Source organism: Varroa destructor, unplaced genomic scaffold, assembly GCF_002443255.2.
Source record: "Varroa destructor unplaced genomic scaffold, Vdes_3.0 BEIS01001183.1, whole genome shotgun sequence".
Lineage (NCBI taxonomy): Eukaryota > Metazoa > Arthropoda > Arachnida > Mesostigmata > Varroidae > Varroa > Varroa destructor.
This window is the reverse complement of record NW_019212636.1, coordinates 42,712-64,124: the sequence shown is the minus strand read 5'-3', so window position 1 is coordinate 64,124 and position 21,413 is coordinate 42,712. Positions and strand designations below refer to the sequence as shown.

Below are 21,413 nucleotides of genomic sequence, written 5' to 3'. Positions count from 1 at the left end.
GAGTGCAAATAAAAGCAAACCCAGGTAATACAGCTATCATTGTCATAGCGTGAAAAAAAGGTAGTTTCTGAAGCAAAGCACAGAGCGCTGTAAAAAAGCGATCGAATTGATCGAGGCACATGGGCTACAACTTACCTCGCGAAGGACTGAAGCGAGGGTGTTGATTGGGTATAAAACCCATAAAGGTAAATAATGTAGAGTTAGAGATGGAAGAATCAGTTAGGTACCTGAACGTTACCGGGGATCGAGGTTCCACCAGAAGCCTCCACATCGACGAGCTGGCTCAAAACGCAAGAAGCTGAATAATAATGTGACAACAAATAATAGAATTAGGTAGCAAATAGCCTAGCAAAAATCTACCCGACGGTAAGACAGAAGTAGGAAGAAAAACGCTTTGCGGATATTTCTAGCAATAAAGGTTGCTAAAGCCAATGTTCGAAAAGAGTCGAAATTGCTTTAGCATGACTGGCACCGTAGTTAAAGTTGATCAAACGGAGAATTGAGCTAATAAACGATGCAGTAGTAGGAAAGGATGAGCAAACACCGATAGGATTGGAGACCTTAGTGGAGAATTTTACAGGTGGACGGGCTCGTCGTCTCATCTCTAGCCCGGTTTAGCAGGAATCATGGCATGGCTAACGACGACTTGACATAAGCCTAACTGGGCACGCGACTGTATAAGAGAGGTTGAAAAAGTCATCACATGCATGACATGTGATACAGAATCATAATTGTGTTTTCGATTCTGTTACCCAGCCCTTGAGCCGCTCCCAGAGGACTGGACTCTTTCAGTCAGTATGAGGATAAAGCTTGTCGCCAGTTTAATCCAGCACCAGGTCATATGCGCCCAAGCAATGGATATAGTGAAAATGACTGGGAGAAAAACGAATTCGAAAAAAAGAGGGAGATTTTCTTATAATAGTATTTGAATAATAGGACTTGGTAACGACTGGACGAAAATGGATGCTCCTGCATCCGACTAAAGCAGGACACAAGTTTCCCTAACATTCAGATGGGAAAGCGGAGGAATGTCACACAAGTAAAGTTTTAATGAAGGCAGTTCCCATACTTTCAAGCAGATTTTTATGCATGAATTGCTCTTTTTCTTTGCAAAATTGTTATCATATTTATAGTGTGTCGTCAACATGATTTGACAATTTCCCTGTAGCGATATTATTTGTTTAATGTACAGGGGTGTAATATAGAAGAATGTTTAATAGAAAAGTGACTTCAGGAGGTTTTCCCTGTGTGGGAAAACTTAGTTGCCGTAAGTTCGTATAGTTTTCTTCCTATGCAAGCAGTACTTTCCTAGAGTGATTTTGTAGTTAGCTATGAAGGAAAACTCACAAATTGTGCTACGCCGTTGTTGACTGAGCATAGATTGATTTTATTTACGGTAATGTTAACGGTAATACGTTGTTTTATGTATATTGTCGCTGGACAAAAACCAGTGAGGCGCTTAACTGCTATTTTTAATGCATGCGCGCATTGAACGACTTACCGTATACAGTAGCTCTCACCAACCACCTCTCTTACTGTTCTTATGAGTTATAACTATTGTGTTATTATTTTACAGGTTTCTGTCGGTATTAAAAACGTTCGTCACAAAAGTCATACAATATAACTTACGTAATTATAAAAACATATCTACAAAAAATTAACCCGAAGATTATGTTGCACGTCCCATATCCTTTAACACCTCGAAGACTTTTTGGAAGTCTTGATCGATTTAATATCTGGAGGTAAAAAGAACATGCATGTGCCGCATAACTACTTCGCGTTGGGATAATGTTAATTATATCCAAAGGCGCGTATGTCTGACATATCTCAAAAAAAGCTTTTCTTGATTTCTCATGTTCAATTCTTTAAAAATATAAGCTATGGTTTGTTGAAGAGCTGCTTGCATAAGCCTGCTTGAAGTCTATCTGGGCGCCTCCGTCTTATTTTGCACGCCGGCAGGCTTAAGTAAAAGTCTTGCTGTTTCAAAACGCAGTTTGAGACGTCCCAGTCTGCATTATGGAAGCTTTGTAACAAGTTGTCCATTTTAAGACTACTAGGCTTAAGCTTACAGCTTTTATTCGAGATCTAAACATTTTACTAATGGTTTTCATCTTATTTATTCTTTAATTCGCAAATAATTTTTCAGTAGTAACTGTGCGCTAAGTTATGTTGCAAAGTGTAAACCTAATTAACGTAATACCCAGGTAAGGCACATCAAAAAAAATCAGCGAGGTTAAATTTTAGGCTATTAAAAGTTCCAATAAAAACATGGTTTGAAACGACGGTATCCAACAGCGGCATTTCATAAATGTAAATGACGACCCAATTGGCGACAGATCATCTCCTTTGACAAAAGAGTCGCTAGCTTCTGTATAAGAAAAATCCAAATCATCAGAAGTGGCACTTTTCCTTATTTTGATATATTTATGAACATTTTAGATCCAACCTAATTAAGCATCGTTCGGTTTACTTCAAGGAAATCTTCGTCAAATTTCTGGAAAGCCATATGGAAACTGGCAATAAAGTTTTGGACAAAGAAAAGACGTTTTTAATTTTGGAGGGAGCTCGCTAAGTATTAAGATACTAAATAATCACTAAAATTCCGATCATAACGAATTGTTATTCGCTATAGCTCCAAGTTTTTTTAGTATTCCTTGAAGCGAGCATTTTAGAGTATTATTGGTTTCGGATTAATGCATTCATGAAATTCCTAACAACCTGTCTAACAGAAGCCCTCCCAGCCCCCGAAGATAAGAGTTGTAGTTAAACTTTCCGATACCATTTCCATTACAAAACTCTGAATTCATACCTAACCTTTGGCAGAAAATTAAAATCAGTGTTAATCGGTTAAAGTGATTAAAACTAGTGTTAGAAAAACTCCAAAATTAGCTCTATAAACGGAAGGTAACTGTTCACAAAAAGCAGCTAAGTTTAATATTCTCAAAGATTCGTTGTATATAAAACTATATGTTTGAGGAATAATACTAAGTTTTTACCTCATAAGTTACTTACGCTTTTTATACTTATGAAATACTAAATTGAGGGAGAGATAACAAAAATGAAAAAGAATAAAAATAATTTCAACAGCTTTTATTTTCACGTATCTAAGGTTTCATTATCATTCAAGCTTAAACGCTATCTTGATCGCCTTTTGTGACTATACGTTTTTAGTATCTCCAGGTTATTAAATATTCTTATGCAAATTTAATTGATTCTCATTCGCTATATTTAATGGTGGTGTTTGGGGGACTTTTGAAAATACCGCAATCCACAGTAAAGGCAAGTGTGCTCTCCAGGCGGATCCAGGTTGATGTACACCTTTAACGGAAATATTTTAAGTCTTTACGCAAACAATACTGTGTTTTCCAGTTAGCTTTATTTGATTTACAAGTTCTAAGCAAAACCTACTTAGAGTGAAAATTAAAAAAAACGTAAAATTTAATCGATATGATTGCGATATTTACGAAGTATCGCATCTTCTTGGAATTAGCTAATATTTTACAGTTCACTTGTTCGGTCAAAAAGCTTACCTTGGGGTGACCAAGGGCCGCGTCACCGCCACTACAATATACCGAGCGAGCTTCGATACCGACAGCCGGGACTTCCGCAATCAATTTAATAGCATGATGCTTGTTCACAAGCTTCGATTTATCCACAAACCTTAGTATATAGCAACAAGGAAACAAACGATAAGCTATTATATCTGTTACTCACGGGACTAAAAAAGCGCAGCGTGCGAATAAGCAGTTTGTCTTCCTAAAGTTATACATCGTACGAACTCAGTACAGCTGAGGTACTTCTTCCGTAGTAGAGAATGGTATAAATATTATGAAAAATGTTTGCCAAACGACACTAAATATTATTTAGTGTATTTAAGTGATTACTAATAAGAACTGGCTTTTATAGAATAGTTCGCAATACGTGTCTAGATAAAGGTATAAAGATCAGCACAAACTAAATTGAAATTGAAAAGTAAATTGAAAAGTGCACAAAGTAAACGGTGACACGTTTAATTGAATTGAGGTAAGTGAATGTGGTGAGTGATGGAAAACCTGATTTATTAGCGCGTACTCTTACTAGTTAGTAGTACTCAATTCTGTGAAAACCGACGCAATTTAGCCATGACAGGACAGAGAACCAAGACAAGGCTTTCTTGTGACGCCTAAACAATGCTGAAGAGCTTAAGTACGAAAGAACCGATAAAGCGATGAAGTAACGAATGTAAAAACTGAAAGTAAGTAAAAGTTCTGAGATTTGGCTTTTTTATACGGCTTTCTGTTTACACAGTGGATAAACTTGTCTCTGCTTGTTGTTGGATTTCTTTAGGTAGATCTTTAAAGCTTGATGCGGTAAATAATGAAGAGGCACAAAAACTTGAATTAGTCACAATGGTTGTACGTTGCTCAGAACTGCTTACCAATGTAGACACATAACTCGACAATAGACGAGAACATGAACAGCTCGTACATTCCATTTTTCTAGTAGGATGGCTCGTTGGTGCGAATTATAGACGTTTTATTAACTATGTTTCTATTTGTGTTGATTACAAGTCGCAAAAATAGTCATAGCTATGTGGGAGAAACTCCATATTTCATCGTAAAAATAATGATAAATTCAGATAGTGGTTATATGCATTTAATTGCTAAATGTTCTGCCCCATTCACCGTGTTTTCAACCTTACAATCGTGAGCTATCTCTCGTTTCATTAATTTTTTACACAATTTCCTTTGCGGAAATAGCGTATTTTTTAGAACGTACAAACATATTTCCCAGGTTATTAGGTCAAGCACGTAGACACAGTTCTCTGAAAGGATAGTATTATGGATTTGTCAGGGCTTTATCTTGTTATTTTGTGTGCTACTAAAATTGTATCCTTGTTTGTGTGCGCGTCATTGTCAGTCTATCTGAGTCAAATGTGGAGTGGTCGGTTTGAGCAGACCTATTATGGATCGCTTGAGTCTTAGTGCGTAAGAAGGGGCCAATTGGATTAACACTTTCCCCTACATGAGTTTCCTTTTCTCATAAAGTGTCACGGACTGAATTTATGTCTGAGCAAACTCGTTGTGCGCTGTAATAACCGTTGAGAGAAGAAGTTGTTTACTAAATAATAAGACTAAATAAAATAGGCTCAACAATGCATTAAATTAATTGCGATTAGTTAGTGATATGGTGCTTTTTGTCTAAATGTTTCATTGTTGATACAATATGACCCGTCTCAGTTCATATTTTCTAAGTGTGCGACTATTTTTTTTATAAGGCTAGTATCTTTTTTACGAGAAAACATTATCTTTATTTGGTTCATTTGCAAAAAGGTCGATGAAATACGAATTATCCCGGCATACAGTTCATTCCCATTGAGTAAATATTTTTTCCGAGGAAAACCATAGAGTGTAATGCGAATTTGCATTTTGCGATTTGCGTGACAAGGGTTGATAATTTGTCTATATATGAATTCTATATTAAAAATGATATTCTTTCTCAAGGTCTATAAAAATGGCGCAATGTTGGATTTTCAATTTCATTCACTTCTACTACCGAAATGTACAACGATGATTTTTTTTTTCTGAACTACACGCAATTTATAATAAATGAACTACATTTTCGGTATTGTTCATTTCATACTTTAATTTAAACTTGGATACTTTTTCTAAAAAAATGCTTTTATAAAGGTTCGTGACGCGAATTTGTTTAATTTTTTAAATATAACGAATATGAACCATTTTGGCCTGTTGTTCATATTCTTCGATTGGCCGAATACACACATCCTTCTAGGTTAATTTACATGGGGAAACGCGACAAATATATCTTAATACCGAAATTGCCACGGCGTTCTAACAGGAGAACAGAATAATTTTAGAAAAATACGGGGTCTAGGTGGAATAATGTTTTCGACGAGTGTTCATGTAGGGCCAGAGGTCTGCTTAAATCTACAGATAAATTGAAGGTTACTTGGGTTTATACTGGAAATTTTGTAAACAGTTTTCAAATTTTTTTTGTAAACAAATCTCAAATAGTAGAGTACGGCAGCCGATTAAGTGTAGCATAGTAACGAAATTGCGTTCACTTTAATAGCTATCAGAATAATTATACCAAGGTAACGAAACCATTGATGCAAAGTAAGAAGTAAACTAAATCAGGAAAATGACTACTGTAACCATATAGTTATAACGGAGTGATAGGATTAGTACAACAGAGATGCCGGAGGACTGCAACCAGACCTCGATAAACAAAAATAGATGTAAAATGGTTTAGGGTAACACGAATCAAGTATTAGAACAGGTTGAAAAGATAACTGCAGCATGGCAGGAACGTTATTGAAACAATGGATGAACGACTTTCGTGCAGAAGGGTAACTGCGATTGCTTAATTGTGGCTAATAAATTGACTGAATCTAGGAAGTAAAATCAGCGTAGGAAGATAATGGAGTTCGTGCTGCAGGATAGGAGAGTTTGCACCAACAGGGTTCGTAATCGAACTACATTTCATGTTAGATTAAGTGTAACGCGGATTAAATTTTATCAAATAAAGGATTAAATCAGTTAAATCGACCAAAAAACTAATTAGTCTGACGCCGCTGAAATAGCGGAAAACGCATCTTTTGATAAACGCTCCTACAGGAATTCATCTTTAATGAATTATCCTCCGGAGGATATCATTACCAACACTCATATTTTTCAAGTTTACTTTGACGAAAGTCATTATGACCGAATGACATCATCTAGTGCCTTTAATACCTACTGAGTTGAAAGTTTCTACTATACATGTAATCACATTAGACTTTCTCACTAAACCTCTCAGACCCTCTCGACCTAAACATATAATTGGAAAATAAACAAGAGTGTAACGTACGGTTAGCTCTGATCCTTGACTGCCGAATGGCACACTACACAGCCCTACTTAATCTAGGGGTCAACACCAATACCTGCTACCCCCGTCAATCGTATCAGCCAGCCTCCAGTGTAAAGCGAGACGCTTTATGAAATCATATTGCGAAAATTAACTAGCCACTAACCCGAAACATCTCATTGACCGCCAAAACTGACCGCACTACAAACTAATCCCGGACGCTCTCACTGTTAGGCTCGCAAGTGGGTGAGTGGGTGTGTGTTAGTCTATTTGTCTGTTAACTCAAATGAAACCAGAGTCGACGATAGCGAAGACTATGCCGTTGAGGTACTGAGTAGTAAGCTTGAACGAAAAGTTGTTCCAATCATTACAAAAGGCTGCTATACTGTCATTACACCAAGCACCGACCGCTTTAGGTGAGAAATCAACACGTCCATCGCCACTTATTGTCCCATAATAAAAGTTGCATCCTTTGACGGGTCTTATATTGTCTTTCAATCTTTATATCACGCAATGGTTCCATTGTTGGATGTTTTTGCATAACTAAAATGTGTTCTAATGTGTTTCGACTAACGTGTTTCGAAAAATGTGTAAGTGTCGGGCAAAATATGTCATGAACGTCTATTGTGGAATGAACATTTTTGCGGATGGCCTGATGTAACGCGATTCTTAGAAATTACCCTATGTGCTCGCGTTCATTCGGTTGTGAAAACATACGTGTGCAGACTGAATGTGACGTAGCTCAACGACCATCGATAAAGGAATATCTGCTTGTACGTGTTCATGATGGGTTAAGTTTTATTGATCACATACGTACTAAATGTGCTTTTTCGTACAAGATCAACTGATGTCCACTAACCTGCAATTTCTGAAATCATTTTCGTCGTACTTCTGACCCGTGTGCGTCTGTATGTCTGGCGGATTCGTCTGCTTCAGAAACGCCAAACAGCGCGTCTGCGCAGCACCAGTGTACGCCTGGAAGCCTGGTTTATCGACACACAGATTAAAAAGAAAAGCAATAATTATAAGTGACAATAATGACTCGACTAAAGAAGCTGAGAAAATGGTGTTACCGGCGGGTAAGAGGTCAGTCCAAAAATATCCCTAACTCAAATTATTGCATCAAGTCCTGCATCAAGTATTCTTGATACATAATGACTGACCATTCATTCTAATTGCCATCTTTATATACGCGCCTAGATCACTCTTGAATAATAGCAAATATACTTTTATTTGGTACACAGAAGCAATTTCATGTTACTCTAATTTAGATGCGTTGTCTGCCTCTTAATTAAATCTTAACTATGAAGAGAAATTTATCACGGGATAATGACCTTCGAGAATCCATTGGTATATAACTTGGCCGCATTCTTAGATATCAATGTTCATTGCTTAAATGATGCAATGTAAAAGGGGATCATTTAATTTTTTTGCTCGCATATATATCGAAACTATTATTAGTCTAGGTTGGACTGTGCTATGTTAACGGAATAGAGATGACATAGGGGAACTATTGATAATATATATTGAACAGGCAGCGTATTTCATCAGCATAATGGATAACATATGCTTGCCTACATTCATATATAATCCGCAGTAGTTATAAACTCCGACGATGAAGACACAGAACGAAACCAACTTACCAGACAGTAATTTTAATGCCCGATGTGCCATTTCTGTGCCCATGGACTACCAAGGTGAGAGCAGATGTTAAATAACAGCGTAGTCCAACGTTTAGCACTAAGTTTACGCGGATTCCGCTCTTTTAAAGAAATGTGTAGCGATTAGATGTTTACGGAATATTTACACAGGTTATTTAGAACATTAGGATGGCCATTATGAGATAACGGCCTTTGCTACTACAGACCTCATATAAACTCTAGCTTTCAGTTTTGTGCAGATTACGTGAAACTCTTACTTAACGGAACTTAAAGAGCGCCCTCTGGCGAACATTGAATCAAGCTACGCGCAAACGATACCTGGTTAGTTGTACACATGTAGCCTCTCTTCCTGACACAGTCATATTTTCTGTTTGCCTTTCTATGAGCTGGGTTCCGCTCGTTAGCTGAGATCGCGGGAGACCCAGCTGTTCTGATATCGCGGAATGCATTGTGAGTGTCGTTTAGAGCTGTTGCAAGAAAGGCTAGGTAGATGCTGGCGAGCGAAGCTAGAAGCTATATTTTTGGTAGCAGCCGAACTAAACAAATCGGACCTTTCTTCAGTGAGAGAGACCCAGCGATATCGATAGTTTAGTTAGAGTGGCCGCGGCGGCGCCTTAGTTAGTTCGGTGTTGTTGATATTGATCCATTTGTTGTGGTTTCTGAGGGGTTGTTGAAAAACAAGTTGTGTAGTAATATTATTGGGTCACTGAACTTGATTTTTTCTCCATCTATTCAACTATTTGCCTCAATTACCCATGGCAACTATTACAAATCCTTCCTCAGATGGTAAGTAACTTAGAACAAGTTTAGTAAGATTATGACGTATTCCATGCGGTATTAGTTTACTTTTTAAACTTTTGTCATAGCTTATCAACTGCATAAGGCTTCTATTTTCCCTCCTCCCCAACACTTCCAGCAACAAGAAAGAGACACTAAATGAGTCACTTTCGCCGGGCGCCCTATTCTAATGCGGCAAAGCTGATCGGACATGACGATTCAAGTACTGGCAGAAATTACGGCAACGGTGACCGCCTCTTTTTTTCAATAAGATAGATCTCTTGTATTCTAGTTGGCGAGACACTATTTGGTTACTCTTTTTTCATCGGAAAAGTCATCCCTTACGTCCGATTATGCAATTGCAATGCTCCTCTATCACAAGGTAGGAATGGAGTCTAGTAATAAACTGACCAATTCCTTGCCTAATTAGTACTTAGCCTAGTTAATTATCGGTGACAGTGGTGAACGTGATATAAATTGTGATCAACAGTCACATTGTGGTGACATCATCAGCTTGTGAAGCTCTGCTATTTAGCAAAGTGAACCGCATTAAAGCAATCTTCTCAGGCATGCAATTGTTTCGCTCCTGTTGCTGTCGTAAGCCAGAAAAAGGTTTGTGAGTATCCACAAGATGTTATGTGGATTTGGCCGAAGAAAACGCTTGTATAAATTTAGGAAAACAAGTAACACTCGCAAGGACTTCGTTCACCCCTTCCTAGAGTGCATAGTGCTTTCCTTCATTTTCTGTGAATATTGTCATTTTACCGTTCAACAATTCACTGAAAAAGTAGAGACCAGCTAAGAGTAAACCAGTAAACCACTGCAACATTCGATTGGTGTTTAATCGGCGTAGTAATGCTATACATCAATTTTAAGAGGGATTAAGGAACAAGTAGCATTTACTTTTATAAAGTATCGCATTTTCCCAGCGGGATTTACTAGGATCAGGAATAAGGTTAAATAATGAGACAACCCATGTCTTGTACGCATGATACATAAATGAAGTCCAAGCTTCGTAAGAAGTGTACCACCCAATTGAATTCCTGGAGAAAGATTTGAATGTAACGTATACATGAAGTCAAGACAAAACCAAATGTATTCATAGTTGTAGCTGCCCCTTATATCCAAATTGCGTTATACATATATTATCTTATTAGCCTAGTATGTTATACGGATAAGTTTCTAATAGATAAGTTGAAATAAACAACTTAATGTAATCAGTTGACAACTTCGATTCATGACGATGATCTACGAGATTACGCGGAGTACAGCTGTTAAACTTCCTACTTATGATACTTGCTGGTTGAATACAAGCTGAAGTCTATCCTATAGCGCTCTAAATCTGTAAGAATAGGATAATCCTACTTTAGCTGTTGGAATATTTTCCTTGCTGATATTGATTGGTGAAGAAAGCAGCTTGAAATTAGTGTACATGAATGTTTGATTTAAGACTCCAATCCCGATTGCGTTCGGTATATACATATATATCTATACCGAATTCACTGTAAACCTATTTCTTTAAATGAACATAGGCAAAATATTTCTATTCGGCATAAGGAAAATATTAATGAAGCATTATGCTCAATTCCTTAGCCTCTCGAAAACTGTTTGTGTGTGTCTGGTGTAATTACACACTTTGTTATGAGTAGTGGTTTGGAAGTATCATATGATATTTACCCCGAATTTTTTCAGGAAAACGATGGAGGTTGAGTCTTATGTTAGAATCTTTGCGTACTGTTCTAAATACGATTCGGGATTTTAGGAGCTAAAATGCAGTACGTCTGTGCTACCGTCAGTTGTTATGCGTGTTTAAATCTGCTATATACAGGACTACACGTATATAGCAGAAGCACTACATGGGACAATAAAGTTACAGACAAATATCTTGCTACAAAGACAAATATCTTGTTGACGGTACGCAGGCTCGATGGTCCATCTTATGGTATGAAATTCTGGTCACGAAAGAGTTTATTTAACTGAAACACCATTCGTAATTTTACGCGCTAATCTAGTTTTCCAAAAGAGTGTCATGAAGATTCATTTTATTAGTATCAGCTGGAAAGGTAGCTTCGGAGTGACAAATGTTTGGCCTGTTTGCATTATATGTGTGGATATATATATATCCATGGAAAGCGGTAAGGGTAAAGAGTAAGTAATTATACAATTCTATACATACTGTAAACTTCCTACTAAGTAGCAACGTACAGTGAGAAAGCGTTTTTAGCAAGCACCGGTTTTGTCTGGATCATTATTAATAGATACTTCAATAACGTTTTATTGTAATCAGCTTCCCCTCCCCAGCGAAGTTCTGTTGATTTTTAGATGCTGTTCTCCAATTTGGATATACATGACCAGATGAGATCTCCAAGATTACCATTGTCTTTTTAAATCTAACTAGAGGTGCCGTTGCTCGTTGATTTAGGGCACGGTATTGACATATAATTCGTATGCTGTGTGCTGAGTTGGAACTTTCTTATATATTTTCTTTCTATATATAGAGTTTCTTATATATTGTCTTGAAATTAGTGCAATTCCCGCCGTAGTCTTTTTCTTGCAGGAGAATTCGCCTAACGATTAAGTTGAAGGCTTTAATCATTCAAAATTTGTTTAACCTTTGGGGCGCGTGTGATGCCTTGTAAAGGTTGTTTACTGTAGTCAGTTATAAAAGCACCGTCGTGGAACATTTAGTAATTTTATATCTCGAGTTTACATAGATCTAATAATTGAAAATGCTTAATACGCAATATACGCTTTTTTTTAGATTATGCTAATGTACAATATATTCCCGTTTTCTAAAGGAAAATCTCTAATGGTTGCAAAGCAAGTTTGTACATTCTACTTAATCACTTCATTCTGTAGAGCTTGTAATTTACACATCATTTTCATTCGTTAATGGCTATCAACCGATGGCAAAGCAGTGATAATAAACGCGTGAAGGCCACGCGACCACTGACACAGTTAGTATCGCCGGGGATGAAGACACAGTTTAAAATAATCTTAACTTGTGTAGCGTGAGCCAAGAACAGCACCTGTGTCTAAAGTGCGATTCCTTAATATCACAGTATTTTTGGTTTGCATAGGACCAGCCATTGGGGATAATATAGTATGAGCGGATCGGAACTGTGATTTTTAGATAGCTTTAGCATTTGTGTTTTAGGAAAGAAGCGCGTTTTATACTTAGAGCACTCTTTGGAATGTTATCATTTGCGCGTCTGAACGAAAAAAAAATATATATACGACAATACGAATAAACTTGATGTGTCTTTGGGGATGTCATAGTAATTATTGTAAAAGTATTATGCTGGAAAGTTTCAAGATGTTTCCTGCAAAGAAGTCTCTAACTTTATTTCTGTTTACGTCGCGCCTTCAAATGCTAGTAGAGAGACTTTTCTGTTCTCATTTATTATGATTATTATTACATTTCCTGTACTACTACTATTACATCTTCACATGGTATAATTTATTCATTTTCACAAACTCGTAGAACTTAACCAAAGATAAGCTGATGATTATAAAACCTTTGTTTTTCCAAATTCAACAACTGAGAGAACTAAACTCTGGTTGGAAAAAGTATTAGGTGTACCTACATCAATATATTTAAGCACAATAGCAGGTTAAATGACCAAAGCAGAAAGTGACATTCTAGCTATCGGTTAGCAGTGCAAGCTTCAAAATGGTAAAAAAGAGCCAGAATATTATTAACTTTAATCCGTATATCTGGTTCGCTTGATCTGAGAGTGACAAAAGAACAATTTAATGAGCGAGTAAACTGTGTAAATATTCAGCTACTAAGAAGCCCACAGATCGTAGGGTTGAATTGTTTTAGAAGAGAAATACATAACTGTAAATTGCGCTATGAAACATTTTTTTCCTATCTAGTTTAAAAGCTAATAAAGTCTGCAAAGGCGTGAATGTATGAAGAAATGCAAGAGCAACCCTTCGAAAATAAGGGCAGTTTAATGCCAATATATAGATTTGCATATGCAGACAGTAGCATTGCTGTAGTTTTTTCCTCGGTTAACTGTAGCTTAAAGTGATTTACACGGTGTCGAGGCGTTTTTATCAAGAAATTTACAGCGGGACTTGGCTAACGCATCCTATCGTAAAGCGAACAAATTTCGTCTAGTGTACCTTTTTATGAAAGCTTTGCTTTAAATCAGTGACCGTAAAAAAGTGTGACGTGACTGTACGCATACACAAATATAATAAATTTACCGTAGCAGCAATGTCATTGTTGTATCGAATGAGCGTCGGATAAGATAGCTTTTAGTATTTTACTTATAATTTGTTGAAGGGCATACAGTTCTGCAGCCCTCTCTATGGCAGAAGTGACACTATCTGCATTTTCGGATACGTATACCCTGCATGGCTATTGCACCCCCACTGTGTCGGTGATTCGAGTGAGTCAGATAATGATTCTAACTGTGGTTTATGACGTTACTCATTAGAACCTTGTACTTGGTTCAAAGTCCTACATTCATGTAAGTGGCAGCTATCCTACCACTGTTTTATAAGAGATGCCTTTAATAACACACTGCTATGCAGTAAAGTTATACCTTTAATCCTATACAATAACTAACTAAGGTCATTCCCATATCTGGCAAATCATAATTTTGGCCTACATTTCTTCGGACGAGTGTTTTGTATGCTTAAATTTCAAAAAGATTGCTTGAGTACGGGTTCATGTAAAATGGCGATGTAGAAATTGCCCGTTGATCACATGTGCGCTAGGATAACGGGCTCGTCAAGAAGATTTCGAGGTACTCATTGAAAATTTGTGATGAATGTAAGTATTACTTTATTTTTGTAGCTTAAAGAATATCGTGATTTTCGTAGAAATAGTAAAAAAATGTTTAAAAGATGTAAACTTTTTGTCACGAGCGATAGAATAACAACTTGACGATAGAAGTATACAAAGTTAATTGCAATGAGCGGACTGAAGACTTGGTAAGGAAAAACAGGATATTTGCTGTAAAGTAACGAATAATGTAACAAAATAATGAGGTCGCGATCATTAATAATAATTAACTAGAATAGTTTCCTCTGAAGGGATAGAGTTACAACAAGAAGTAATCGAACCAAAAACGACTGCGCAGACAGTGAACGCATTCTATTCATAAAAAATACGAATTGTATTGGCGCCACCCAGCTGTAACATATTAAGTTCTGTTTATAGATTTTTTTTATTTAATAGATATTTTTATGGCTCTATTTATCGATTTCAATTATTTTACAGCTTCTTGTCGTAAAACGTTAAAAGAAATGAATGTGTGTAGGCGACACCTTCCTCGCTCGAATCTCTTATTTCAATTTTTTGTACTCGGTAAATTCATGCAGTTGTGAGGTTGTTGAGGCAGCGTTCGATCATACCTTGTTGGGGGTTCATAGACTATACACCGGTGGCATGCTGTAGCATATTAGAAAGACGCTTGATAATAGATTGCCGTTTTCGGAAGTGCGCATTTGGCATTGTTTAGGGTGACAAATAATAGCAAAAGCGTCAAATAACGCATGATATTCACTTTTGTTGGTTGCAAGATGATTCGCTGTATTCATTAGGGGCGACTAAAATATTTTTACACCTAAAGCTCTGTGACTCACTGAATATTATCTCGACTATTATTATCGTAACTAACTAGTACAACTGAGCGGTCATTTTCTGTGTTCAATGCGGGCGGCAAAAAGGGTCGTGTGCGTGAGCTTACGACGCAGAAGTCTACAAAGATGTCACTTTTACCTTTGGGTTCGTAGTTCAGATTGGCCTTTGGGTTTGTTAGTTATTACGCAGTTCGGCCAGCATTGGTTGCGCATCGTCCTATGAAACGTCCATAAGGAATACAAATTAAACTAAATGAATATTATATAAGACAACATACATATCTAACTTATAACTAACTACAATTGTTTTTTTTTTTATTGAATTACTAAATAGCTTTTTAGATTTGGTGTTTGCCTCAATGGTTGCAAGGACAACTAAATTTAGAAAAGTCGGAAGAGCTTTGTTCAGATCCCAAAACGTATGTTCCTTAAAAGCTATGCATTTGTAGGTTTAATGCACTAAATAAACAAACGAATCAGTTATTGGTCCTTTGTTGTATATATTAGACTTCTGATTCAATAAGCAGCCAAGCGTTAAATACTGTTCAAAAGCATCTTATTTTATTATGACGGCTGATAAAAACTTTAGGAAGTAAAAAAATAATAACTAACAGGGAATTCAAAACAGAAGTCAAAAGATAAGTTGTAACATATATTCACACCCTCTGTTAACTGTAGCTGTATGTGCTTTCAGCTTTTTTTAAAAATAATCTCAGTCGTTTTTCAAAATTTGCTTCTAGTCTGTTTCTAATATTGTATAGTAATTATTCAAAGTCGTTGAATTAACTTCGATTTCTTCGAAAAGTAATGGCACCTTTATTTAATCTTCGCTTTTATGATCTTTTGTTTGCTAATGTGCATTTCTTTATGCTTTACGTTGGCTGATCATTTTTTCGGAGTCACAACATTTTATAATCTAAAATCTTACGCCTGAACCCTGAAAAATACCTATATCTGAATAGTATTCTAAATTATTGGATATTCGTCGTACACGTCTCATCTATATATGGTTATTTCGGCAGCTTTTTCTAACCTTGCTGTAAGACCAACAAGAAGTGCTGGTGACGACACACTTATTTTTGGAATCTAAACTCAGTGCACAACATTTAACCATCAATAAATGAAAAATTACACAAGCGATACGTGCGGAATATTGTATATATATAATATTTGATTATTGCCAGCATCTTATGCTTGGAAAATCATGTAGCCTCTTCAAAACCCAATCCCGACAAAGTTTATGGTTCAGGTAAATACTATAAAAGTAACTTGGTACGCTCATAGAGTGCTTCTGAAATTTCACATTTATACTGTGTTCTATTGAAGTAGTATGATAACAAGCACGCACTTGAAACGAAACATCTTGAAAGTACAGCTTGCTGTCTGTGAAAGACCTTTACTCGTGAACATTGTAAAAAGTCGCGATACGTCTTGTTTATTTATCACTCGTTTATTATTGGTTCTTCTCTATCGTGTCCGTCGTTTTTATAGAGACATGGTTGCTTGGTCCTATTATAGGTAAATCGATGGCTTTACAGAGCACACCTATATCAAATATATCTTGGCTTTGCAAATTCACTTCTCGCATACGTGTTTTACTATATATGCCTTCGTCTATAACTATCAGAATTTGGAGAAAAATCGAGGTTACAGACCTAAAGGTGATTAAAAATCAAGGATCCTTAACCAAGATAAGAATAAAAACCAAGAGCCGTTATCCCCAGTACATATGGCCGAGCAAATCTTCTTATCAAAAATGTTATCAAGTAATCTTTCTTGCATATCTTAATTTATCAAAATGTTTGTGCACTGTATTGCACTCACCAAACGTTGGCTATCAAAATGCTGAGAAAATGTCGAATATCCGGTATGTAAGAATTTTCCTGTACTCTGTTTGAAACAGTGAAAGTGCGATTTCTCCTATCCTCATAATGGACCAAAGCATACGTACTATAGCATTAGGTTGAGTAAGTGGTGCGTTTTTTCAAAGGCTTTTTTTTTCCACTTTTCCTCTCTTGTTATTGCATTCAATCTACCGGTTCAAAGCGCTGCTCCCACTGCGTAATATAAGTACGATTTTAACTTGGCAGAACTTTTTAAAGATGAATGTTTTTGTGGAAAAAAGTAATCAAATTTTCGACATGTTCTGTACTATGACTTTCGCGCGGCATAAACGCTGTCAAAACAGATCGCGAAATTTTTCTTGTACACGATAATGGCGTAGTAACTGAAAGGATTAAAGAAAAGTTTTGAAATGTTAGAAAGTTTTGTAACGACCATCCGAAAGCACTTTTAAAGAAAGACTGCTGAAAAACAATTTGGGAGTTTAAAAGATGGGCTGCTGCTACAAGACCGTCGTTGACCACCTCAAGTCCCTTGGTTTTACGGCGAAAATTGAAGCCTCGGTATTTCAGAAACCCAAACAAAGAGCCAAAGCTTTGACTTTAACCAGATATTTATCTAGAATGGATCATGTTTTGCTTTTGGTGGAACTGCAAATACCCGATATATCGTGAATCGCGTCCTACGAACCAAACTGTTAATCGGCCCGATTGCGTCGAGTTAACAAGGTTATTCAAGGAAACAAAAGCAGACGGGGTTAGATTATCCTTTTTCCTGAAAAAGTGAAACGCACACAGTAAATATCGTCGAAGCTGCCCCTTTAGTCTTCAACTAGGAGCTTCTGTCGCACTCTCCGTATTTTCCGCACTTTATACCACTGAATTTAATTTTTTCCGTTCATTGAACAATCATCATTGTGGCCTTACTTTTTACACGGGTGAGCAACGCAAAATGTAATTGAAAAACGTTTCAAGACGAAATCTACTACCTTCTCACAAAATGTCTTACATTATTTGATGAAAAAATAGGGAAAAATTGTGGATAATAGCACAAGATACACAACGTAATAACTTATTGTCACAGGAATAAACAATGCCGTGTTGTCCATTGCTGGAAAAAAAACCGCGAAAAAAAAATGACCTAACATACAGTTTTTGCATTTAGAAAAGCGGTAAATAGAAATCATTCATTATGAAATACTACTTTTACACGTAGCAGATATAAATCAAGATGTCTTCTTGATATCAAAACCACACGAGTTAACGTATACGGAGAGTTTCTTTGCAAAGAAGCCACAGTCAAACTTGACTATCATTTTCGGGTATGCACATTTGTGAACGCACAGAGTATGCTGTTAAATGTCGCGGTTTGCGGTGTAATGTTTGTCTTATCTGTGATTAAGCCAATCTTATAATATCCAGTGACTCGGCAAATATAATGTCTATACTATTGGGAACTAACGCACACAAAGCAACTCAAAAGCTACAACTCTTTCGCTGTCTTATTTCTGACATCAACTTAAAGGCATTCCTACGAGACGTTGCACGAAATAATTCACTCTACGACATATCATCAGGCTGGTGTGTGAATAGACTACAGTTCTGACAAAAATTTATCGGTATTGAGAAATGCAGAGCCACATTCTAAATGACGGCGCGCAAATACGGTTTTTTTTTCAAGTATCCAACTACCATTAAAGGACAACCTTTCGCTTTCCTGCTACTGGTATTGTTGTTTTTGTACCTCAGTGGAACTAAAAACCCAAATATGGGCTTTTCTGTTTTAAATGCACTAAAAGTACCGCATTTCTAACCGTATTAGAGATCCAAAAGTTCAGAAAAATGGGTATGTTTCTTGTTATTCATTTCCGAATATGCCATTTATAGCATATTGTTTTGCTTATAAACAAACGGACCAGCTCCGTTTAGACTGTTCACAGTCACTAGAAAAGCGAAAAAAAACGGTTTAACTCTGGAACACAGCTCAATGAAATTAGCTGTTAGCACACGGTCTCTCAAAAGATGATGGCGACTCGTTCTTGCTACGAAGAATCATTAAAACCAATAAAACGCTTTGTTCATTTTCTCAGGATTCAGACGATTTCGTTTTGGGAACGGCGGTAACTTACACAACATTGCTGGTCAATAAAACAAGCCACTTTCGGTACTAGCTAATTCCATTAGTTCTTGACGTTTCGCCAGGCTTTTCGGGGAGTTATTTGTGTGTTTCTTTCTTAACCTAGGTCTCTACGGCACTCACATAACAAAAGCTTACAAGCATCCATCCTGATAATGTCCGAGTCAGAAAAGGACTTCGAAAAATGGAAAAAGAATAATGGCTAGCTGAAGATGTGAAAACGCCTCTGGCCACCACAATAACTTACTCAACGACTGAACAATTTGTACTCTGCAGTTTTGTTGCTCTTGCAAATATTTTTATTCGGTTTTAACCGATATAGTAACCGTCGCCACTAGAACTGTGTTCTAACTGCACGTGTGGGAGCAATTTGCAAATTAGACAGTGATGATAGTAAATATGGGGATACGTTTGATGGTCTTACATCACGTTCTTCCACTGTTTTATAGGCCATCTGCAGATCTATGATACCACACATATGAGAATTTTGGTGCCTAAACTACTGACAGATATGTCGATTAGTTTGTACCCCAGATAATTAAAGTTCCTTTATTTATACTTGTATACACACAATTCACGCATAATATCAGTATACGCATTCTTCGAATAGCTTCTGTATTGTAATGCCTTCGAATTCGTTTGCCATTCGATATTAGTGGCATTGTTGTCATGTTGAGTAGTTCAGCAGTGTCCTACTAATACTGTAACAGCTTAGAGCGATTACTTGCATAACTAAAGGTTGTTCCGAAGCGTCGTTATTTACAAGGAGTTCGGTGGGGGATATTGAAATCCAACTATCAAAATTCTTATAAACGAAAAAAGAGTTTAGAACGGGTAGTACTGTTAAGTTAAAACTACGTTAAGTAAAGTAAAATCCGTTATTTGCACCTACCTACATCATTTACAAACAGGCCTAACGTTAACCACTACGCTGACCCTCCTGATTTGTATCCCTGTAACCATTCGGCAAAGCTTAGATGGCCATCCATGTTCGAATCGTGTCTCATTGTATCGTCTACAAGTTGTACAAGCGTCTCTAATAATGGATGAGGGTTGTCTTCATTTTCGCCTTGTTTATGACCTTCGTGCGCATGAGTGAAAGCTCGCATCATCTCTAACCCGTCCAATTGATTGTTATCATCAAAGTCGTGCATTCGCATTAGATAGAAAATTGACTCCTCAATGGTGAAGGTCCCGTCACCTGACAGCTGGATCACCTGAAATGGCGACATGGGAGCATAGGCACATCATCAATATCATGTGACTGTTACAACATATTAGGAAAAAAAAAAAGCCCTGATCGCTGTTGTGAAAAACTGTGCAAGAGATCTTTGGAAGAGGCGCAGGCAGTACAGGACATCCCTAGAGTGTAATTATTTTACAAACAAGGCTCACCTGATGCAGATCCTGCCGAATGTGGTCCATATCGCGGACTATTGCTCCGCTAGAGTACTTTACTCGAATTTCGGCCGCACGTGCTGGTGTCGTAATCGTAGACGTCGTAGGGTTTTGACAACAAACGGTCAAGCTGAACAGTAGAAGGCAAATCAAGAATATGGCTCTACGCATCATCTTTATACACAGCACACACTTCAGTAGTCCTTTAGACACTTTCTTTGTACAGAGAATTAAAGTTTTCAATGCTAATAGGATAAATGAGGCACGGACGCGGTATTCAGTAAGAGATTCTTGTTGGCGCAACTACCGCGATATTGATGTCCTTGTCTTGCCAGTCATTCAGTGACAACTTGGCGGCCTATTGCTTAGTTTGGTTCGTGGAGTATCTACACTTGCATTACCGTTGACGCTCTGTGTGGTGACGCTGATACAAAACATAATCCAAGAAGTGGTGGTAATGGTGGTCGGGGCGACGTGGTATAGCACTGAGAGCCTATTGCCCAGTGCGCTTCTTGCCAAATGACAAAGTTCAATCAAATAGTATCGTGCTGCTATTGAGAGCTCTGTAGATGCAGCGTTTCATAACGGTAAACGGCAAAAGCGAGCGCTGAGTCGTGCGTTTTCATGGGCATCGAGAGCAGCACAAATGTTTTTGTTTATGACAGGTCTAATGTGGGACATTTGGGTCATTTAGACATCTCTTTGGCCGGGCCTGTGCGAGAAAGAAAGAGCGCTTTCCGCACGGCACACGATGGCACAAAAATTCCCACTACATTTAGCATTATAGATAAGAAAAATAGCTCTAATAACCTGAACATTTCGTATCATTTTTATTAAACAATTACAATTAAGTTTATTTGGTTAAGCATCCGTGGAGACATTCGTTTGGGGCTTTTAGACTATTCCTATAAACATTAAGCTAGGTGAGTGATAACTAATTCTACCTTCTGAGCCAAAGTGTTTATGATGGGAGCTGTTTCGATGGTTTCGTGCGGGAACCTAGTTTGATTGCCGTCTGTTGTGTTTGCACTTTCCGTTAAAAGTTGGCGCATGCGCATCAACCTGTCGAATCGATCTCTCAGTTTGCTAGGGTAGGAAAAGCTTAAATGTTTAAACTCCTTTGGCGCGAATATTGTAAGAAACAAGTTTTCAAAA

General features: G+C 37.3%; 3 protein-coding genes across 22 annotated transcripts in view; 1 reads left to right on the top strand and 2 right to left on the bottom strand.

Annotated features, from left to right (window-relative positions):
- Positions 1–3,075: 3,075 nt before the first annotated feature.
- ND-13A (NADH dehydrogenase (ubiquinone) 13 kDa A subunit) lies at positions 3,076–8,703 on the bottom strand. The gene is made up of 4 exons (XM_022816951.2): positions 8,490–8,703; positions 7,706–7,829; positions 3,531–3,660; positions 3,076–3,318 (listed from the first exon to the last, which is right to left on the bottom strand). The coding sequence occupies exons 1-4, from the start codon at positions 8,530–8,532 to the stop codon at positions 3,229–3,231; spliced, it is 387 nt and encodes a 128-aa protein (XP_022672686.1). The 5' UTR covers positions 8,533–8,703; the 3' UTR covers positions 3,076–3,228.
- LOC111255217 (caspase-1-like) overlaps positions 7,121–21,413 on the top strand; it is a 27,270-nt gene continuing 12,977 nt past the window's right edge. For 4 of the 17 annotated variants that reach the window (XM_086976501.1, XM_086976500.1, XM_086976499.1 and 1 more), the window contains exon 1: positions 7,895–7,925. In XM_086976501.1, the coding sequence (XP_086832627.1) occupies positions 7,910–7,925 (16 nt within the window). In that variant the 5' untranslated portion in view covers positions 7,895–7,909. The other 13 variants (XM_086976506.1, XM_086976502.1, XM_086976503.1 and 10 more) reach the window with 12 other exon arrangements.
- Positions 15,660–21,234, bottom strand: LOC111255218 (longistatin-like). Of its 4 annotated transcripts, none has more exons than XR_015318294.1 (4): positions 20,256–21,232; positions 19,753–20,077; positions 17,385–17,498; positions 15,660–17,109 (listed from the first exon to the last, which is right to left on the bottom strand). XR_015318294.1 is itself a non-coding variant. In XM_086976521.1 (3 exons), exons 1-2 carry the CDS (start codon positions 20,430–20,432, stop codon positions 19,787–19,789), a joined length of 468 nt encoding a protein of 155 aa, XP_086832647.1. In that variant the 5' UTR covers positions 20,433–21,234; the 3' UTR covers positions 15,660–17,109; positions 19,753–19,786. The 4 variants fall into 4 exon arrangements, 2 of the variants coding, with proteins under 2 accessions (XP_086832647.1, XP_022672685.1); XR_015318295.1 differs by having other exon boundaries at positions 17,415–17,498; XM_086976521.1 differs by lacking the exon at positions 17,385–17,498 and having other exon boundaries at positions 20,256–21,234.

What these genes read in the sequence shown, in the direction of transcription:
- ND-13A (XM_022816951.2), bottom strand. Translation starts at nt 8,532, where the DNA reads ATGGGCACAGAAATGGCACATCGGGCATTAAAATTACTGTCTG. An exon ending in GGCATTAAAATTACTGTCTG is followed by an intron (nt 7,830 to 8,489) that starts GTAAGTTGGTTT and finishes TCGATAAACCAG; the next exon opens with GCTTCCAGGCGTACACTGGT. An exon ending in CGGCCCTTGGTCACCCCAAG is followed by an intron (nt 3,319 to 3,530) that starts GTAAGCTTTTTG and finishes TTTCCGTTAAAG; the next exon opens with GTGTACATCAACCTGGATCC.
- LOC111255218 (XM_086976521.1), bottom strand. Translation starts at nt 20,432, where the DNA reads ATGATGCGTAGAGCCATATTCTTGATTTGCCTTCTACTGTTCAGCTTG. An exon ending in TTCGGCAGGATCTGCATCAG is followed by an intron (nt 20,078 to 20,255) that starts GTGAGCCTTGTT and finishes TCGCCATTTCAG; the next exon opens with GTGATCCAGCTGTCAGGTGA.